The 18,482-nt window shown below is 41.6% G+C and overlaps 3 protein-coding genes across 12 annotated transcripts in view; 2 read left to right on the top strand and 1 right to left on the bottom strand.

Annotated features, from left to right (window-relative positions):
* Nucleotides 1-8: 8 nt before the first annotated feature.
* Nucleotides 9-2,418, top strand: MRPS18C (mitochondrial ribosomal protein S18C). The gene is made up of 6 exons (XM_042049793.1): nt 9-116; nt 230-291; nt 1,296-1,379; nt 1,777-1,834; nt 2,156-2,215; nt 2,301-2,418. Exons 1-6 carry the CDS (start codon nt 65-67, stop codon nt 2,375-2,377), a joined length of 393 nt encoding a protein of 130 aa, XP_041905727.1. The 5' UTR covers nt 9-64; the 3' UTR covers nt 2,378-2,418.
* The window catches only part of LOC121674931 (glycerol-3-phosphate acyltransferase 3-like), a 29,795-nt gene continuing 12,608 nt past the window's right edge, over nt 1,296-18,482 (top strand). For 2 of the 10 annotated variants that reach the window (XM_042049782.1, XM_042049778.1), the window contains exons 1-5: nt 1,296-1,379; nt 1,774-1,834; nt 2,156-2,215; nt 10,296-10,471; nt 14,346-16,831. In XM_042049782.1, coding sequence (XP_041905716.1) covers nt 16,676-16,831 — 156 coding nt within the window. In that variant the 5' untranslated portion in view covers nt 1,296-1,379; nt 1,774-1,834; nt 2,156-2,215; nt 10,296-10,471; nt 14,346-16,675. Of the gene's footprint in view, nt 1,380-1,773; nt 1,835-2,113; nt 2,216-10,295; nt 10,472-14,345; nt 16,832-17,098; nt 17,186-18,482 lie in introns of those variants that run through there. The other 8 variants (XM_042049779.1, XM_042049784.1, XM_042049780.1 and 5 more) reach the window with 8 other exon arrangements.
* ABRAXAS1 (abraxas 1, BRCA1 A complex subunit) lies at nt 2,006-9,028 on the bottom strand. The gene is made up of 9 exons (XM_042049792.1): nt 8,907-9,028; nt 7,703-7,793; nt 6,790-6,826; nt 6,185-6,251; nt 5,345-5,538; nt 4,633-4,752; nt 4,234-4,318; nt 3,641-3,749; nt 2,006-3,498 (listed from the first exon to the last, which is right to left on the bottom strand). Exons 1-9 carry the CDS (start codon nt 8,991-8,993, stop codon nt 3,071-3,073), a joined length of 1,218 nt encoding a protein of 405 aa, XP_041905726.1. The 5' UTR covers nt 8,994-9,028; the 3' UTR covers nt 2,006-3,070.

Here is an 18,482-nt window from a genome sequence, read left to right as displayed (position 1 = left end):
TGGTCAGCGAGTCTCCGGCGGCAGTGACGCGAGGGCGGAAGTGGCGGTGCGGGGTGTGGGTGTCATGGCGGCGCAGGCCGTGGTGGCGCGGAGGCCCTGGCAGCGCCTGGTTCCCGGTGCGTCCGTCCTGTTTCCCTGTTCGCCTCTGTCCCCAGCGGCCGCGGGGACGTTCGCGTGTCCCGGCTGTCGCGCCGCGCCGCCGCTAACCCTGTCGCTCTCTCCCTTGCAGCGGCGCTGTGGGCGCGGCCGCGCCGTCTGCAGCATGAGGGGCAGTCTGAGCGCTCGGACCAGGTGAGGCTTCCCCGACCTGCCCCGCCCTGCTGTCCCGCTGCTCCCCCTCTGCAAGGCACCAGCGGTGGCTGGAAACGCTTTGCCGTGGTCGCTGTGTAGCTCGGTCTCCTCAAAACCCCGAATCCATTCTGAGGAGTGCAGCGCAGAGGGAGGTCACCAGACGCTGGAAGTTAAAGCCCCACCGATCTGTATTCCAATATCTTAGCTAGAGCCTCTTAAACCTGCTGTCTCAGTAACTCGGATGGGGAGCCAGCGACAGGACAAGGGACTAATGGCCATAAACTAAAACCGCAGGAAGTTTCACCTCAGCACGAGGAAAAACCTCTTTACACTGAGGCTGGCAGACTCCTGGAACAGCTGCCCGGGGAGGTGGTGGAGTCTCCCTCTCTGGAGACATTCCAACCCCACCTGGATGTGTTCCTCTGTTACCTGCTCCAGGTGACCTTGCCTTGGCAGGGGGTTGGATCTCCAGAGGTCCCTTCCAACACTGACAATTCTGTCACTCTGTGAAAAGTGAAACGTTGCCTTTCATATCTTGTAAGAATTTGGTGCTGGGTGTATTCTGAAGCTTGAGGAAGCTTTCAGTCCTTGGGACATAATTGTGACTCTCTCACTTCAGAAAGTGTGTGAGCACACAGGAGCTTCCTGAGACCATTTGCTTTGAAATGATTAAAAAAAATTTTTGTGGCTTATCAGACAGAGCTACCTTTCTACCAGCTTGCATAGATCTTGACTTCCAAGTAGAAGATGTCAGCACTATCTTGCTGAATGATTGAATAGAGTTGTTAGTGTCATTGTTACTAAATATGAAAGACTGTTTACTTGTGAGAAGTCTTTTAGGTTGCAAGGTACCATGCAGTGAGTTAATAAATATTGAAAAACTTCAGTGGTGCACTAAATATCTCTTTTGGTTTCAAGAAAAATATTGATCAAAGGATTAAAAGTAATAAATGTTCTCTGTTTTCTCGTGAAGCTTACAGATGTTACTATTTCTCTAATTTCAGCCTATACAAATGGAGAACCCCTATAAAGACCCTCCAAAGAGATGTGTCTTATGTGGAATAAATGTGGACTATAAGAATGTGCAGGTGAGTTTGAAAATTGCTGTCCTTGGATGAAGGTAGTTGGTTTAAAAAAAAAGAAAATCCATTCATATGTGTAGGGGTTTAGAACTTAAGAGTAAGAATGTGTGCAGATTAAGGACCAAATAATGTGGTCATGACAAGATGTTTAATCTACTCTTCATGTATGAGTGTGACAACTTTGTTGTTTAACAATGAGAGTCCTTGGTTACAATTCAGCTGCCACAAAGCATGACAGCTATTCCACAGAAAATACTGTCTGGTTCCAAGCTGTACTTTTTTCTTCAGGTAGTACTGAGTTATGTAAAAACAGATGAAAAAATAAAAAACAGGGTGCAAGTAGTAATATAAAGCTAAAAAAAAAAGTTCTTAAACTGACTTTGGTTTTCTTAATTTTAAGTAGCTTCTTTCCCAGTTTGTTTCTCCATATACTGGCTCCATTTATGGCAGACATATCACAGGTATGTGGAGTATTAAATTAAATCATTTACGGGTTAATAATAATAACGTTTTTGTGAGTCAAAGTAAGTGTGCATCAGCAGTCTTTCTGAAAGTAACCAGTCCTAACTCTATACATTTTGTAACAGTATTCCCCTGACTTAGTAGCCTGCATCAAGGAATTAAAATATCCCTTAATTTTATGCATTTTGTATTTAACAGTAAAAGCACACATGCATTTTTCTAGAAAGACTTAATCAAAGCTAGAGGAAATTGTCACTAATATCCCTTTCACCCTTTAGACTAATGACTTGCTTAGTCTTGAAAATAATTCATCCCTTTAGGCTTGTGCAACAAGAAGCAGAAGGAAATTACAAAAGCCATTAAAAGAGCTCATGTATTTGGTAAGTATGATTTTGCTTTCGAGTTTTCTAACTCAAGGCTACTTTTCTACTAAGAACACCTCCATCTTTTTTTTTTTTTTAACAGGATTTATGCCAGTTATGTTTAAGAATCCACAATTTCTCACAGACCCCAAGCTATGTAATATCAAGTATCTGGAGTGATATGCTGTAAAGAAATAAACAATAAAACTGTTTCATGTTTATATATTTGTTTGCTGGAAATGTGGTTTGCTAGTATAATGTGTGGTAGATTGAGGGTAGATATCAGTCTTTTAAAAAAAATTTTTAAGGAAGTCTCTAAAATTTATTGTCTAAAGGAAGTATGAAAGATTAAAGCAATAGTAGAAACTGGCAGCTTTATGGACCCCTTTCTCTGTTCACAGGTCTTACTAAAGCTCAGGTGGCTGTTTTTGCCCTTGTTGGGTTGTAAGATGGGGGGAAGTAAACAAGTACTGGTTTCCCGAGGACTAATGAATGTATTTAAATTGTGGCGGTTCATGTAGACAGCTAATTCTGTTATGTGTTCATTTGATGCTCCCTGCATCAGGAGGGTAGCATTGCTTCTTCAACAACAGCTTGTATCACTTTGAGGCAGTATGTGACATGCTTATCTGACTGATAGCATCCTGTGGCATAGTCTTTGGACCCTGAGAGAGAGAATACAGATGGAACTCTGGAAGGCAAAGTGAGGGAATGTCATCTTGGACTTGTCTTTATGCTGAACAGGATTCGTGCACTGAGAAAAAAGCCCCAACCTGCAAAAATGCCTGGTTATATACATCCCTGCAGTGCTATAGATTGATACATCACTGGAATACACTGGCAGTAGCTTTTGGTGTGAAGTCATCTGACAGATCAGAAAGTAGGAGAATGTGGGTATTCATTTGAATCTCTGTTTTTTTCAAACAAATCCTCATCTGTTTCAGTGCTACTCAGTGTAAACTTCCTTTCCTGGTCACTGTCCTCTTGGTCTTGAAGTGATTCTTGGTGAAGCTGCAATGATCTGGATTTCTTGAATGATTTTGTAACTGTTGTGGTCCCTCTGAATTTACGCTTGTTTAGATGCCTTGTTTCAGCTTCAGTGAAGTCTCTTTCCTCTACCATGAGAGTCAGTTTGTCCATGACGTTAATATGATGGTCTATGTTACAGCAGTTCTTGGATATCTGTTGGCCTTTGAAGGAAACAATGCATGTCTGAAGTCCAGAATTGGGGAAAAATGTTTGCAGTGCCTGACAAAGGAGAACATTCTCCTTTGGCTCTCCTGGGTGGTTTCTGTCTTCTCCTGGGGGGGGGAAAAAGTCAGAGTTGCAGAATGTCTTGCACCACTGCTGTTTTGGCTGCCTCACATTCAGAAGTGTTTTCTGCTTCTGCCACTTGAGTCAGCTTTGGAAGGGCAAGACTTGCTTCGCATTTGGTTAACTTACCTGAACAATTTTGTTGCTTTTTCCTCTTTATTTCTTCTTTTAATTGGCTCACCTCTGCTAAGAGTTTCTCTACAGATCGTTCACTGACTTCTACTGTAAAGCATATTTTCTGCAAGAAGAAGAGCGTGTGATCAGGTTAACAGTATTCACAGCAGCTGACTTCAGAATTGTTGCAAAATCCTTAAAGGTGCTCATGGTTAAGTTGGACACAAGGTAGTAAAAAGCTTAAGTAATGATACAGAGGTGGATTTGACAGAACTTAAACCTTGTGTTGAATGAGGTGCGAGATATTTTATTTGTTCCCATTTAGGCAAAGGAGATCTAGCAAACTACAGATAGTACTCCCTCACAATAATCCTCTTGTGAGAACTTATTAGTGGACTTGAAGATTTAACATTGTACTTTCATCAAATGGGAACTTAAGCCTTCAACTTGGAGAATATAGTGTGCAGCACAGTAAACAGAACTCCCTGATCTTTCAATTTGTCCTTCCAAAACATGGCTTTGTTTCTCATGCAGTGCGAGGTGTTGTAGCCCTTGGTTGCCTTGGTTTTGTAGAACTGCTGAAGGTGAGGCAGGTGTGCCTGGCTTACCTTCAGTTCCTCCTGCAAGGTGGCATACATTTCATTTATCTTATGAACCTCTTGTAAGGACCCATCTTCATGGAAGAATTCTGACCTGTGAACCAAGAGTATAACTGCATAATTGCAAGTTAGTTATCCCAGCACTTAGTTGGAGCTTTAATGAGTAAAGAAGCATTTTGAACTTCAATGCCAGGTGCCTGTGTTGAGACAGACAGCTCCTGGCAAAGTATGGGCCTGAATTAATTTCCGAGTATGCTGGAATGGTAAATAATTGCAGAAAACTGGTCAACAAGTGAGCAAGCTATGGCTGTAGCATTTGCAAAAGCACTTAAATGCATTTATAGAAAGGTAAGGGTAGTTACGGTGATGGGAAGCTACAGCTATCAGTAAATACGACATGTATTGTACCTGTGTTGTCTCACAGCTCTCACAAAACCAGAGGATACACAGGAACCGGACACTGTTCTGTAACCTTGCTGTTCTGCCATGCCCAAGTTGGTAACCACCAAAGGGACTTTCTGGAAAAGACTTAAAATGCAGAAGTGTGAAAACGTGGTCTATTAGCATCCAAAGATCTCTCTTTGAGAGTTAAAAGTTCTTGACCATTCAGGATCCATGGGGAGGGTTGCAGTGCAGTTGGTCCTTGCTAAATGTATTACATCACATACAGATGAAGCTAAAGGCAAACTCCAAGAGCAACCAGAAGCTGAGCAATGCCCATAATTTTCCACGCTTTCTGAGTACAGCACACACAAATGCAGCGCTTGGTAAGCCTAGCCTGCGGGCAGGATGTCTCTGAAGATCAAGTTAACACCAATTTAAATATTTTGATGCACACCATGTATAGTTGAAGTCCTGTACACAAAACAATTTGATCAGGAGCAGTTTGTGTGTAAATAAACTGACAGTGTCTGCCTGGTGATGCTGGCACTACAGATAAAAGGGCAGTCCCAGAACAGAGTTCCAGGGTAAGCCTTCAGTTGGGCTCTGGCAACATAAGGAGTAATCTTATTAAACGTGTAAGTTTCAAGAGTAAAATAAACAGTGTTACTGATTCCCTTGCAAAAAAGTAGAGAAACTTTCAAGTTTTAGCACATGCTATAGAAAACAAACCAATTACCCTTCCTGAGGCCGATGTAGGGCATGTTCCAGTCTGTAAGTAGAACAACTTTCTGTCATCACACTAGAGGTTAAAAGGAGGAATACAAGCCCCTGATTTGATAGGTGTGACTGCAGGTTTTTATGAAGAAGTCTTTCCCGGAATGTCATGGTCTGGTCTGTGTTGCGTCTGAATTTGTACCATCCTATTACACTCTGCAGGCAGAAGAAAATTCACAATTACTGTTGAACCACAGTATGTGATTATCACACTGAAGCAAGTTTGATTCAGTGCAAAGTCATGTCTGAATTGTTTGCTAATAGGTACATGTTCAAGCAGTTAGTTAACTTGAAACCCTTAAAGTTGCTAAGCTTAATTCCCATCTTATTTCCTTCAAAACCATGTGTTGAATTGGCCTGTTTCTGAGCTTGTGTTCAAGCTGAAACTGCAAACTTTCTTCTGTTTTGTTGTTTGTTTCTTTTCAGCTTCTACTTTCCCCTTGTCAAACTTCGTTCTGTGGAAAAGACTTAAGTTTTTTTGATGAAGTGGTCCTTAACCACTTGTGAGCTTACCTCATCTGATCTTAAGGGGGAAATTGGTGGAATTCCTTTGGGATACTTGAAGTGTTCACTTGAGAAATTAACAATTAAAAATAAAATTGTGACACATATGTAAGTAAACTCTAGTCAAAGATAAGCTAAACTGTTTTTTAAGGAGGAAAAAGATGTAGCTGCCTTGACCAGCAGCATGAGTGACTATAAAAGGTTTAAAAAGAAAAAACCTTGATACAAGAGGTATCCAGAACAGCCTCCACAATTTGAGTGAGCTCCTCAGTATGGTTTAGATTTGAAACTAAAATACCTTCTTACAGCCTGATAGTATTTTCTTCAGGGCAAGTTCATTCAGTTCTCCTGCAGAATTGTAAAAGCTGGAAGAAAATTTGGGCAATTAGAGGGCAAGAAATTGTACTGTAAAAATAACTCTAGCATGCTGGGAATCATTTCACTTTTGTTTTTTGTTTGGTTTTTTTTTTATTTATTTTTAATTAATATTATTAAGGGTGAGGGGTTAGAATGTATAGAATGCTTTGTTTTTAGTGTGTTGACATTGTTCTGTAGTTTATATGGTATCATAGCTCACCAGTGCAGTATGCCTTATCTCCATTTCTATATGCATAGACAAACACACACACACACACACAAACGCCCCCCCCCCCAAAATAACCAAACCAAACAAAAACACCAAAAAACCAAAACCACCAACAAAACAAACCAAAGAAAAAAAAACAAACCCCAAACCAAAACAGGAATAACATAAGGCATTTTTCATCTGTAATTCCAAGAGGTTGTTATGGCTACTATAGTTATAGCTGGGTGATTTTCTCAGGCAATATAAGTTTAACTCTTGAAGAGTTGAAGTTAGGGTTAATTTTAACTTTTTCATATCTGTTTACTTAAGATTCTTACCTGAACAACTGGTAGCATGGAATATGCTTCTGTATATCTGGAAAGAGAAATTAATATTACTCTGGGTTCATCAGCTCAAGATGTATATTCTTCTGCATGCTATGATCAGCATTAAACTGATAGAAGGATCAAGAAATAATTCTGTATTTCTTAAAATCAAATGCATTAACATCTAAATTAATAAGGTGAAGAAAGGAAATATTTTAAAAATATATTCTAATTAATTTTGTCAAAGGTAAAGGGAACCACTTACGTAAACTGTATTTTTTGTATATTATTCTACTCGGTCAACTGAAAAATCAAGTTAGGTACTTTATTTTTCTCTCCCTTCTGCTGAGTGTAGGAGCTTGTAGTATGAAAGATTTCATTGAGTTACTCAGTGCACATCCACTCCAATCAACATCAAGATGATAAATAAAAATACATCTGGCATCTGCTTAGTGAAATTATTAAAGAGTTTGCAGCCTTCACACCCAGAATTTTATAAGCTCCAAATGCGGTAATGCATGCTAATGCACTACAGTTCACATCACTGAATAGACCAAGCTTTTCCAGGGCAACTGTAGTCCAGGAGTTTGTGATGTAGCCAAGACAAGGAGTCTAAAGCCTAAATTATGTTTAATGTAACAAGATAATCCTCAAAGAGTAGCCATTCAAAGAACTAAAACTATTATTTCTTTTAAATTACTGTGTTTTCTGCAGTAAAATTGTAATTTTTTAGCAGTTAAAAATGTTACAAAATAACCCATGTGTTTTTCGTTGGTTGGTTGGAAGTTTTTTTTACATCAGTGTGGCGTGTAGGTTCTTGCAGCTTTGGTCTTGCAGTAGGGTTTTGACTGCTATCTCTCAAAACTGAAAGCTGTCATTTACTGCCTGAAACCAAGCAGAGTATGAAAAATGCAGACACACTAACCGATTGTATAAACAACTTCAACATCATCCATTTGTGAGTCTGTAATGCTGTTCTTGGCTTCACCTTTCACATCTCCGAGGAGAAAACCTTCCTTTAGAGGGGAAGAGAAAAAAAAAATCACATTAACAGTAGCACAGACACTCCTGCTCTCCTTGGTGCTGGTGTGGCCTCACCCCCATTCCTTTGTGCAGTTTAGGGTGCCACAATGTAAGAAAAATACAAAGCTTTTAGAAAGTATCCAAAGGAGGGCTGCAAAGATGGTGAAGGTTCTAGAGGGAGGGCCATACCAGGAGTGGCTGAGGTCACTTGGTCAATTCAGCCTGGAGGAGAGTGAGGGGAGACCTCAATGCAGTGTACAGCTGCCTCAAGAGAAGAAGTGGAGTGACAGACACTGATCTCTTTCCTCTACCGATCATGACAGGACCCGAGGGAGCGACATGAAGCTGAGTTGGGGAAGGCTTAGGTTGGATATCAGAAAAAGGCTTTTCCCCCAGAGGGTATTTGGGCACTGGAACAGGCTCCCCAGGGAAGTGGTCACAGCACCAAAGCCTGGCAGAGTTCAAGAAGCGTTTGGACAACACCCTCACAGGCACATGGTGGGATTCTTGGAGTGTCCTGTACGGTGCCAAAAGTTGGACTCTATGATCCTTGTGGGTCCCTTCCAACTCAGCATATTCTATGACGATTTCCCCTCTAGTATTAAGTGTAAATGCTTTCTTCAGGAGAGGAAAAATGCTGTCAAAATGAACGTGGGGGTTTTTTTTGTTTGGTTGGTTTTTTGTTCGTTTGTTTTTGTTTTTGTTTTTTTCTGAGTAGGTTCTGGCTCATTTTTCAGTACTAGCCCACAGTTAGGAAAAAATCCCCAGTCACGCAGTGCTGTGTGCTCGTCGGTTTCCCGTGGCTCCCGTGCGGGTGCTGTCCGCCGAGGCTGGGGCCAGGCGGCCTGGCCAGCGCTGTGCTCGGCGCGGGGCGGACACGGCGCTGCAGCCGCCGCTCGCTTCGTTCGAACACGGAACATCCACGTTTTTCCGCCGCTCGCACACAAAGCGACCCCCGGGCCAGGCGGGGCGGGACAACCCCGAGCCCGGGCGCTCTCCCGGCGGGGCCGGTCAGGGGAGGCCCGGCGGCAGCGTTCCGCGGGGGGGGCGGCCTCTCCCTCCCTCGTCTCCCCCCCGGCCCGGCCCGGCCCTCCCGCGGCACCCACCGTGTCCGAGTCGGTGCTGAGGTGCTGGAAGGCGAGGGCGCCGAACACGAAGCCCGAGAGCAGGGCCGAGGTGCTCTCGCCCTCCATGCCCGGCAATGGCGGGATGGGCCGCGGAAGAGCGGGAGCCCCCAGCGGCCGCCGGCGGCAGCGCCGCGCCCGGGCCCGGGTAGCCACATCCCGGCCCACACGGAGCGCGGCCCGGCAGCGGCGGGGCCTGGGATCGCTCCTCAGCTGCGAAATGCGGAATTTGGAAAAATTTTCTCAGGAAAGGATGTTCTCTGATGTTTGATCTTTGTCTGCTTTCAAGCCTAATCAACAAGAAGGAAGATTTAATCCGTGAAACAGTCACAGAATCAATTAGGTTGGAAAAGACCTCTGAGATCATGAAGCCCAACCCGTGTCCGAACACCACCATGTCAACCAGACCGTGGCACTGAGTACTATGGCACTGAGTACCATGTCCAGTCTTTCCATAAACACCTTCATGGACAGTGACTACAGTACCTCCCTGGGCATCTCATTCCAATGTCTAATCACCATTTTTGTGAAGAAATTCTTTCTAATGTTTAACATAAACCTCCCCCAGTGCAGCTTAAGACCATAAGACAGCAGCTAACAAGCAAGCTCTGAGTGATATCCAGGTGCTAGAAAGACAAATTACTTGTTGATAGAATTGCCCTGCTAAAGTTTAGGGCTGGACATGCTTCAATGGCCTCACCAGGGGGAGGCTAACAAATCTTGGGAAGAAGGATTCCCGTTGATACTGGATACAAAGAATGCAGAATTTAGGGGCAGCTCAAGGGTTTGTCTCAAGGACAAATGCAGCTATCCGGTCCTCAGCCGTTGCTCCCAGTCACCTGCCAGCAGGCTCTGGGCTGAAGGGCAGGATCTGTGCTGCACTATCACTGAGCTGCACTGTGAGCTTTAGTTTGATGCTTTCATCAAAACATCAGCATTTAAACCGAGCTGCCTGGCCCACATTGTCCCTCTGGGAGTGTGGGTGGAGCAAACTGCACTCCCATCTCCGGAGTGGGAGGATTGTGTCATGCCAGGCTGCAATATCAAAAGGCATGGCACTGGCTGAGCTCCTGTCCATAACAAGGCTGTGCCTTTCAAAACAGGACATGCAGCTGTGAGTATGTCTGGAGGTGCACTGCGCTGTTTGAGATTGTGGGGAGAACCTTCTGAGTTAATAACCTAATAAAATGTGATAAGGAAGTAATAAAATGATAATGGTAATGCTAAACAATGATCTGACAGCAGTAAATTATACTACTTCTTCCTCAGATATAGACTGAGTTTGCAGAATGCATGTTTTGTATTTTTTGAGTTGTCACATTTTACTTCTTTTTAATACTTGTAGTAATAATTTTTTTCCTGTTCTAGCAGATGTTCCTGACCTATTAGGCAGAAGAAAGCCCTAGAAAACAATTTCAGGAAGAGAGAGTTAAAAGTGACAACATTCTTTGAAATGTGATCAGAGATCTGGTCTAAAGGCTGCAGGAGTTTTACTCCTTTACTTCAGGAGAGCAAATGTGTGATTTAATCCCTTGTCAGGACTATAGGTAAGCACATTCTTAGCCTTAGGCATTAATATCCTGAGCCTTGAAATAGGATGTATGGACCTGGGGTCTTTCAAGAGGTATTGCCATGCTTTTTTTTTAGGTTGCATATAAAATTAATATTTTCAGTGCAGTTTCTTTTCCCTTAAAATTTGTTGGCAAGATGTAGAAGGAGAATGGTTAGTTCTGGCATATTTACATCTAAATAAAGTTCTTTAAGCATTACGTAAAAGGCATGTGAATGATGCCAGTATTTAGAAGGGAAAATTATTGTGATTCTTAACTGTTGTTACAGTGGAGAGAGGGACCAGGTAAGACTTTTATTTCTCAACACACTCATAAATGATCTAGATCTCTGAATAAGGGGATGGCAAGACTCTGGATGGTATGGAATGATGGACAAGGTTGATGAGAAAGAGCTACCGTGCATTCCTTGCAATACAGGCAATGTGGTATTAAACCAATGGGTAGCAAGAACAACACATCTAAACAGATATATTACAACAAATGATTCTGATATGGACCATGTTGCTCTTGTAAAGGCAATAAGAACAGATGGATATGACAAGCGTCTCTAGCTGTTTGTGGAAAAAACATTGGAAGTGGACACAAGCGCTGACATCTTTCAGGAATTGCCCTAAAGGACCCTGTGCTGTGCTTGCAGTCACTCCTAAGCCAGAGCTGGGAGAAAATTGTATGCATTTAATCAATGCAATAAGTGTTGGACATTGACAAATTAATTTATTGCATTCGGTGTCAATGATACACAAACCATATACAAGATTTTATGGACAATATATGAGATATGTATTGACAGCCGTGCAATGCCTGCACATTTCTGAGTATTTATACATTGCTGAGGCAAACAAGTGTAATCAGAACATATAGTGGATTCCCCTCTTTTGAGATACAAAGACTCAAGCCTGTTGTAAGCCACAGGATACAATAAATAACTTTCTGTATTTGTTGAATTTATCTTGTGTGGAAACAATAATGCTTCTGTAGTCAGAGCTAAATGTGTTACAGTCATCCTAATGAGTGATAAAGTTGTTAAATATAATTCTTCAGTGTTTTCATAATTTTTCTGTTGATGGCCAAAGATTAAGCGTAACTAGCACAATCTTACTGTGTCAGATATAAACACACACCTTTAGTGGCATAGATGGGATCTGTGGAGACCTAAAGAACAGCAGACATAGCTCAGTTAGAGTGAGAATGCAGAGGAGCAGATACTTGCACTTCAGTGCATGAAGACAGTGTGGTTTCCATAAATAAATATTGCACCTGACACTGCTTACCATGCAATAGGTGACCTCTAAGGTTATTCTGGCCTTTTGGAGGATTCTCCACAAGTAAAGCATGACCGTCAGTCTTGATAAATATCAAAACAAAACTATGAGAGATTATTTCACCCTTGAGTAGTAATCAGGTAAGGAATGTGAGTTTGAAACATTGAGAAGACATAAGCAGAACTAAAAAAGGCTTGTTGTTGTTGCTGTTGTTATAGCTGGTTAAAGTTTAATTGAAAAAGAGGTGTTCTTAGTAGTTTTCATTCTGAGTACATACATCAGAATTACTGGAGTGCAGAATGCTCTGGCCAGTCCTGTTTGAAGACTTTCTTATCCTGCAAAACATAATCCTGGTATCCCTGGATGTTAAGTGACACTGGGAAATCACCCCAGGTTTGCTGTCTGACTCTATGTCATTGACTTACAAGGTTTGTCTAAATAGATCAGTCTGCTTTGTAGCATGGCAAAACTCACAGAGAAATACCAGGGAGCCCTACAACTGGAATCAGAAGAATAACTTTAGCAATAGTAACACCTTCATGTGCCTAATGGCAATGTTAGGATGTGTTTCTGTACACTGAATGCAAGCAGCTTTTGACAGTGTGCTACTCCAAACAAGTAAAAATTGTACCCTGTATATTTCCTATAAAAAGGATCAGTGGTAGAAGACCTTGATTGACAGTCATGGTCATTGTCATTTGCCTCAGGTAGAAATACCTCTTTGTTAACCCTCAGGGAGTATGTTACTTCAGCATCTGAAGCACCACCTGGCTGAAGCTGATGTGTCAGTGCTGCTTTGGCACAGTACCTGCTGCAGACATGATGTTCGGGCACTCTGATAAGAAAGGTGTTACAAGAAAGGTAGACTGCAAACTCTCCCCTGACATCCCTTCAGAGTCACTAGAATGGTTGGTATTGGAGAGGAAGGAAGCACACCTGGAAAGAGTGGTTCCCAAAATTTCTGTGACTGTGGGATTCCTTCTTTTTGAAGACCACGACAAGTGTTATTTCCAGGCTGTGTTCCCTCTGTGTATCAGAGGGAAGGCAAAACCATAGCGGTACTTCTTGAAAGCCGTCACATCTCACTGCAGTTTTTTATCTGTTCACAGTGTATATGAACCTGCTTGAAAGCCGACTGCTGTATAACCCCTGTGGTGCAGGAAAGGGCTGTTTATACCTGATTTAACCCTTCTGTGTGAGGCACTACAGACAGACACAGGTCTGTGCTGTGTTTGCTTCTTCTATCTCTGAAAAAATAAATGGGTCATAATTCCAGTTCCCTCTGACAAGTGGCAGTTAGGCAATAGGCAATGTTTTGCAATATGAAATTAGTACAATGACCTCAAGGGATCTAGAGCCTAGAGCAGGCAGCTGACGCCCAGTCCATCTCCTTTTCATTTCCCTAGGAGACCAGGAATTGTTTCAAGTGAATTTCTTATGATTGTGGGTGTCAATTTGAGATTCATTATACTAGAGGAAGCTTTGCTCTTGGATTCCTCCTGTGTCATCAGCATCCCTTTCTTCTAAGTTGGGTTCCATTCTTCCAAATGGACAGAGAGTTCTGCACATTGTCTGTGCAAAGTACCCCTGACATATGGGGTACTTCATCATAAAGAAGTGCTTGTTGTTATTTGATATCAATTCATCAGCTACCATTTACTGGACCTTACAAATGAGTGCTACATTCTGTTGCTGGATGTTTATTTGAATTATTTGCAATACCTTCACACTTCTAGATGATGTCTCTCTCTCACAGCTTCAAAAGAGACATGATTGAAGCAGGCTGGCTGTTGGTAAGAGGGACAAAAAGGGCAGAAGAATAACATGCAGAAGCTCTGTTTAGTCAGTGTATGGCAGAACTAATTCTGAAAGAAATTATTGTTCTGAGGAAATTTGTGTAGCGTCATCAATAACTAGTTACTCAGCTTAATGATGGATGCATATCTATTCACATTGGAATTTGACAAACATGACATTTCATGGCTCTTTTGAAATAATAATAGTAAGAAAAAATCAATTATTGTTACGGGGCTGCGAAAAGCTATGCCAAATTTCTGACCAAAAAATAGGAAGCTGTGTTATGATTTGCCTGGAGAAATAAAGAATTTCCTTTCTTCTTCATATCATGAGCAAGTTCATTACCTTCATTCAGGGCAGAGATAAAATTCAAATCCATATTCACTTCTATAGCAGTCTCAAGTGCTTTGGAGTTAAGAAGTACAATGCTTAGGCCACCATGTCTCAGTTGTTTTTATGCTCATGATCTCAAGAGCAGAAAGATGCTTTAGAAGCTTTGGCAGCCATTTTTGTCAGAAATTTAACAAGATTGCACTTCTTGGTCATGATTGGACAAGTTCCAGTAATCAAGTTCCTTCCTTAGTGGGTTTTAGGACAATTTTCCATTGAATTAGAATTTTTATTCCATCCTGTTAGATGTGCAGAATCTCCTTGATTTTGGTGTTATTCCCAATTTGGGTGGCTTAGGTGCAGGTTGTTTGTATGTTTGGTTGTTTGTTTTTCTCTCCAAACCATGTGACATTAAAGGTAACAGTATAGTAAAAATACTGAAATGTTTTTCATTATTTCAGGAGGTACAAAGTGGATAAAGCAAAGAATAAATGTAAGAAGAGCCTTGGCCATATGGATCTTGTAGTACCTTTAGGCTGGATAGTTTGACCACCTCAATAGAGAGGCTACTAGCAACTCTTCAATTCTTTCTTTGTATGGTTTCACAAGGATGAACAACAATTCTCCCTTATCCAGGAGGAACCATCTTCTTCCCATCCAGGCTGGGGAAGTCTGTCTTTCCCTCTATGCTTTTAAGAAATGATCTGTCTTGTGTGTGCCTAAACTTACTGCCGAGGCATTCCACCAAGCAAGTCACCAATTCTTCCTGTTCCTTGCAATATTTCATTTTGCCCACCTTTCCTGCCTCAAATCAGGTCCCAGAAATTACCTCCACCCTCCCGCCCACGAGGTTTTTAGCACCCAGACAAAGTGCATACCGATCCTGTGTGCCAAGGCTGATGGCAGCTATTCAGAGGTGCTGCCAGGTGGATCAATGCCCTCTCCTCCAGATCTCCACCACAGGCCATGCTAGGGAATGAGTGTTAGCTGGGCAAGCTATTTGAGGGAGAGATCAGAAATGAGAATAAGGAATGGTAGCTAAAGAGAAATGGATGAGCAAAGCTGTTTTACAGCAGAGCATTGTTCCTAGAGAAGCATTTTGGAAGGGCCAGTGGGAAATAGTGGTTAATGGTGTACCTGGCAGCAGCAGGGTGATGAGAATGAGGGGCCTGAGGTTGCTGCTGAGAGAAAGAGCATTGGGAAGGCAGAAACAATTAAAAAACAAACCAGTGAGGTTTTGTAGAGGATACAGAAGGCTTGGAAAGAGGCCAGCAAGGGGAGAGAAGGTAAAGAAGCTAAGCAATGAAAAGATGCAAAAGAAAAGTTATATTGCTAGAAAAGATTGCAATGTAATTTGAAAGACCTGAGGGATGTCATGCAGCAGCAAATCTGAAGGTACAGAAGCTATTCGACTTACTGTGTGGCACAAGAAGCGTGCCATGGATTCACGTGGGCTTGTGAGTGTCAGGAGCCTGCATGCTGCTGCCTGGATGCGTGGTGTAAATTAGAGGTGGTGCAGCCCCCTCTGACAGCTCTGCTTCTCTTACTGCCTGGACAGCGTTGGGTGCACATTTTACAGGGGATCTTTGGGGCTGCTTCCATTTCTAAGGAATCCAACTGCTTCACAACACGAACCAAGCAGCGGTACTTGGGGATGGGAATATTTCAAAAGGACAGCCCCGGCTTCAGACAAACACACCAATGTAATTATTGGCAAAGGGAAGATCTTCTGTGGACTGGCATGTCACTGTCTTGGAAGTTGTGCCCTAAATGCTCATTCCACCAAGGCTGGTTAACTTGTTCTGTGGGAAGGTTGTAAACGAGAAGCTGGTGGCCTCCCCTGAGGTTCTAGGGATAAGAGTCACTTACCTTTGTATCTTCTGTGATGCACACAAAAAGGCAGGAGAGAGGTGGCTGCAAGGGGCTGAGCTGGGTCTCTTCTAAAAAATACTGGATTAAATTATAGAAATTTGATAGGGTAGAAGGAGAAACGGGATTACCTATTGCATTTCAATTCTGTAGTTGAATAGGTGCAAAAATAGATGGCCTGTTACTTCACTGCAGTGTATTTTGTAACCCTATAATACAGGCTTTTTGACTAATTTCTGATAGAGCAGTGGAGGGAGCGGGTTTATTGTCTTGTCAATCCTTGCCTGCTGAAACTTGCATCTTCATTTCACATGTGTTAAATAAAATAAAATAAAATAAGCCCTGACTTGCAACTCAAGCTTGAGTTTCATTCATTTGTTCGAATACCAAATCAAGACAGTTATCTCACCATGAAATAGAAAATCTGACTGAATAAGTCACAAATTTGTGCAAACGTCAGCTGGATAAATGCTTCATGTGTATTAATAAGATTTAGAAGAGAAGATTTTAGGCAGTCAGAAAAACACACCCACCTAGTTCTGTATTGTAATTTATTGGCAGGACACCTTGTGAAAACTAGTTGTCACATTGACAGGGTTCCTTATTGGCAGCATCTAATTATCTAACATATATTATTACTTATCATGTTTTTTCTTTCTTCTCCCCTGGTGAGTAAACGCTTATCAATTACAAGGAAGTGGGTGGAGTTAGGGCGGGACAAAGGGTAGAAATCACCTTATCATTGAAAGTATCAGTAGTGTCAGTCTTCAGTGAGCAACAGCCTTTACTCCTAGACACAGCTTTGGCTCTGAGAATGTGTAATTTTTATTTGCCTTTGTCTCTTGAAGCTTGCTGGATTCTCCACTACAGATGAGCATATATTCTCAGAAAGGCAGCTGGTTGGCATTTTGGAGGAGCAAACATGGAAGAAAATAGAAAAGGCCATGGCCTTGCAGAAGGCAAGATTTTGTCTATCTGGATGATTTTGTTTGTGGCATTAGTTTTGTTGCCTTCGATGTTTCGAGTGTCACTGGGGATTTCTCATTTCTATGTGAAAATTGTAATTAAAATGTTAGAGGTAAGTTGAGAAGTGGGTTCAAAAGGTATGTGTTTGCTACAGGACATGTTTAATAAAAAAATTAAAATCTGTATATTTGATAGAAATGCCATAAAAGTAAGCAGAAAAAAATCCATTAACTTAGATGTGTTGTTCACAGCTTTACTTTTTGTGAAAATCTTTTGAGGGGTGTCTGTAATGCTACCAAGTCATGTCCTGGCTTATAATCTGCTACTGGTTTGAGGTTTCTCAGGGTTAAAGTAGAGATTCCATGATATTTTCTTCTAGTTCATGCTGGTTAGAATGCTTCATGGAAGTAGAATACTCATGACAAGTCAAGTATAAAGAAAAAGATCTTGTAGTTTATGGGAGTTGGTAAGTAATAAAAACGTATATTTTAGATGTATATAAGTTCCAGTGGTTTTATTTGGATTGTTTTAATTGCATGAGATTAATATTCCAGGTAAGAACACTGATTCTGTGTGTTTGCTTCTCCCACTTACAAATCTGATCTGGGGGATCCAGCAGTTACAAGTTCTGCTGTACAAGACTTAAAGGAATCTGTGTGCAACCTTCTAAAAGTGTAACTTTTCTAGAGATAAACAGATCATAGCTAAGATCCTGATCCTGCTTCTATCAGTAAAAGGTTTCTGGGGCTTTTAATAAGCCAGAATCCCATTTAGTTTTTCAAGTTTGACTTTTGATATCCATCATTAGCCAGAAGTAGGTGCTGCGAATTCATCATACTGAACAGTAAAGCATTTCCATTTTCCAGTAGATTAACTTTGTGCTTCTGGCATAAACCTGCTTTCTGTGAATATACTTTCTACTTGTGGCAGAAAACATGTTACTATTATTGTTGCTATTATTATTAAGCTGTTGGAGTTATCTGTTTTGCAGTAGAACATATGTAACAGTGTGATACAGTTAATATCATGACCATCTTACCTTGCCAATTCTTTTATTCTTCTTATAATTCTTTTTTGTTGCTGTTGTTTGGGGGGTGTTTGTTTGTTTGTTTGATTGTGGGTTTGGGGGAGGTTGTCTGTTTTATTTGTTTTAATACCAATGAAGAGCTCTTGGGCAGTATCTGTCTTCAGCTGTATGAACATCATTTACCATAGTGCACATGACTGCAAAAATTAGGGATTACTTATTTTTTTCAGATACTGATGTCAGTGGGTAATGACTGCCTGTGGTGGCTGAATGCAGTATTGGTCTTTATATGTGAAACATTTTAATCAGCCAGTGGTATGCTAATTAAATTCTTATTCGTACCCTAATTAAGAGCTACTCTCGTATCAAACCTGTCTTTGGACAGCTTTGCTGCTGGAGTTGGTGGGCATCAAAATAATTTCTGTATTTTTTTCCCTGTGCATTTCCCAAGTTCGAGAGACATTTGTCCTGATCAGTGTGTGTTTTATGTAGGAAGGCACTTCTCTTTCATAAAGCACATTAAGTGTTTTTCTCGCCACAGTTTTCATAACAGGTTATGAGCATGATAATTCTGTGCTCACAATGCGGAGGATAAGTTAATTGTTGTGTGATCAGCCTTTGGTGGCTAGCTCCCTGTTGCCACAGCAGCTAATAACAGGAACAGTACAGCTCCATGCACTGATGTTTAGGCTGGCTCGTTTTGTTCTTTTGTTCAAAGTTGTTCCCTAATTGTCCT

The sequence above is a fragment of the Corvus kubaryi genome, unplaced genomic scaffold (genome assembly GCF_017639235.1).
Source record: "Corvus kubaryi isolate FWS band 111438036 unplaced genomic scaffold, C.kubaryi_AGA036_p1.0 71, whole genome shotgun sequence".
NCBI classification, from domain to species: Eukaryota; Metazoa; Chordata; class Aves; order Passeriformes; family Corvidae; genus Corvus; species Corvus kubaryi.
Note: the sequence above shows the minus strand (reverse complement) of the source record. Positions and strands in the feature narration are given on the sequence as shown.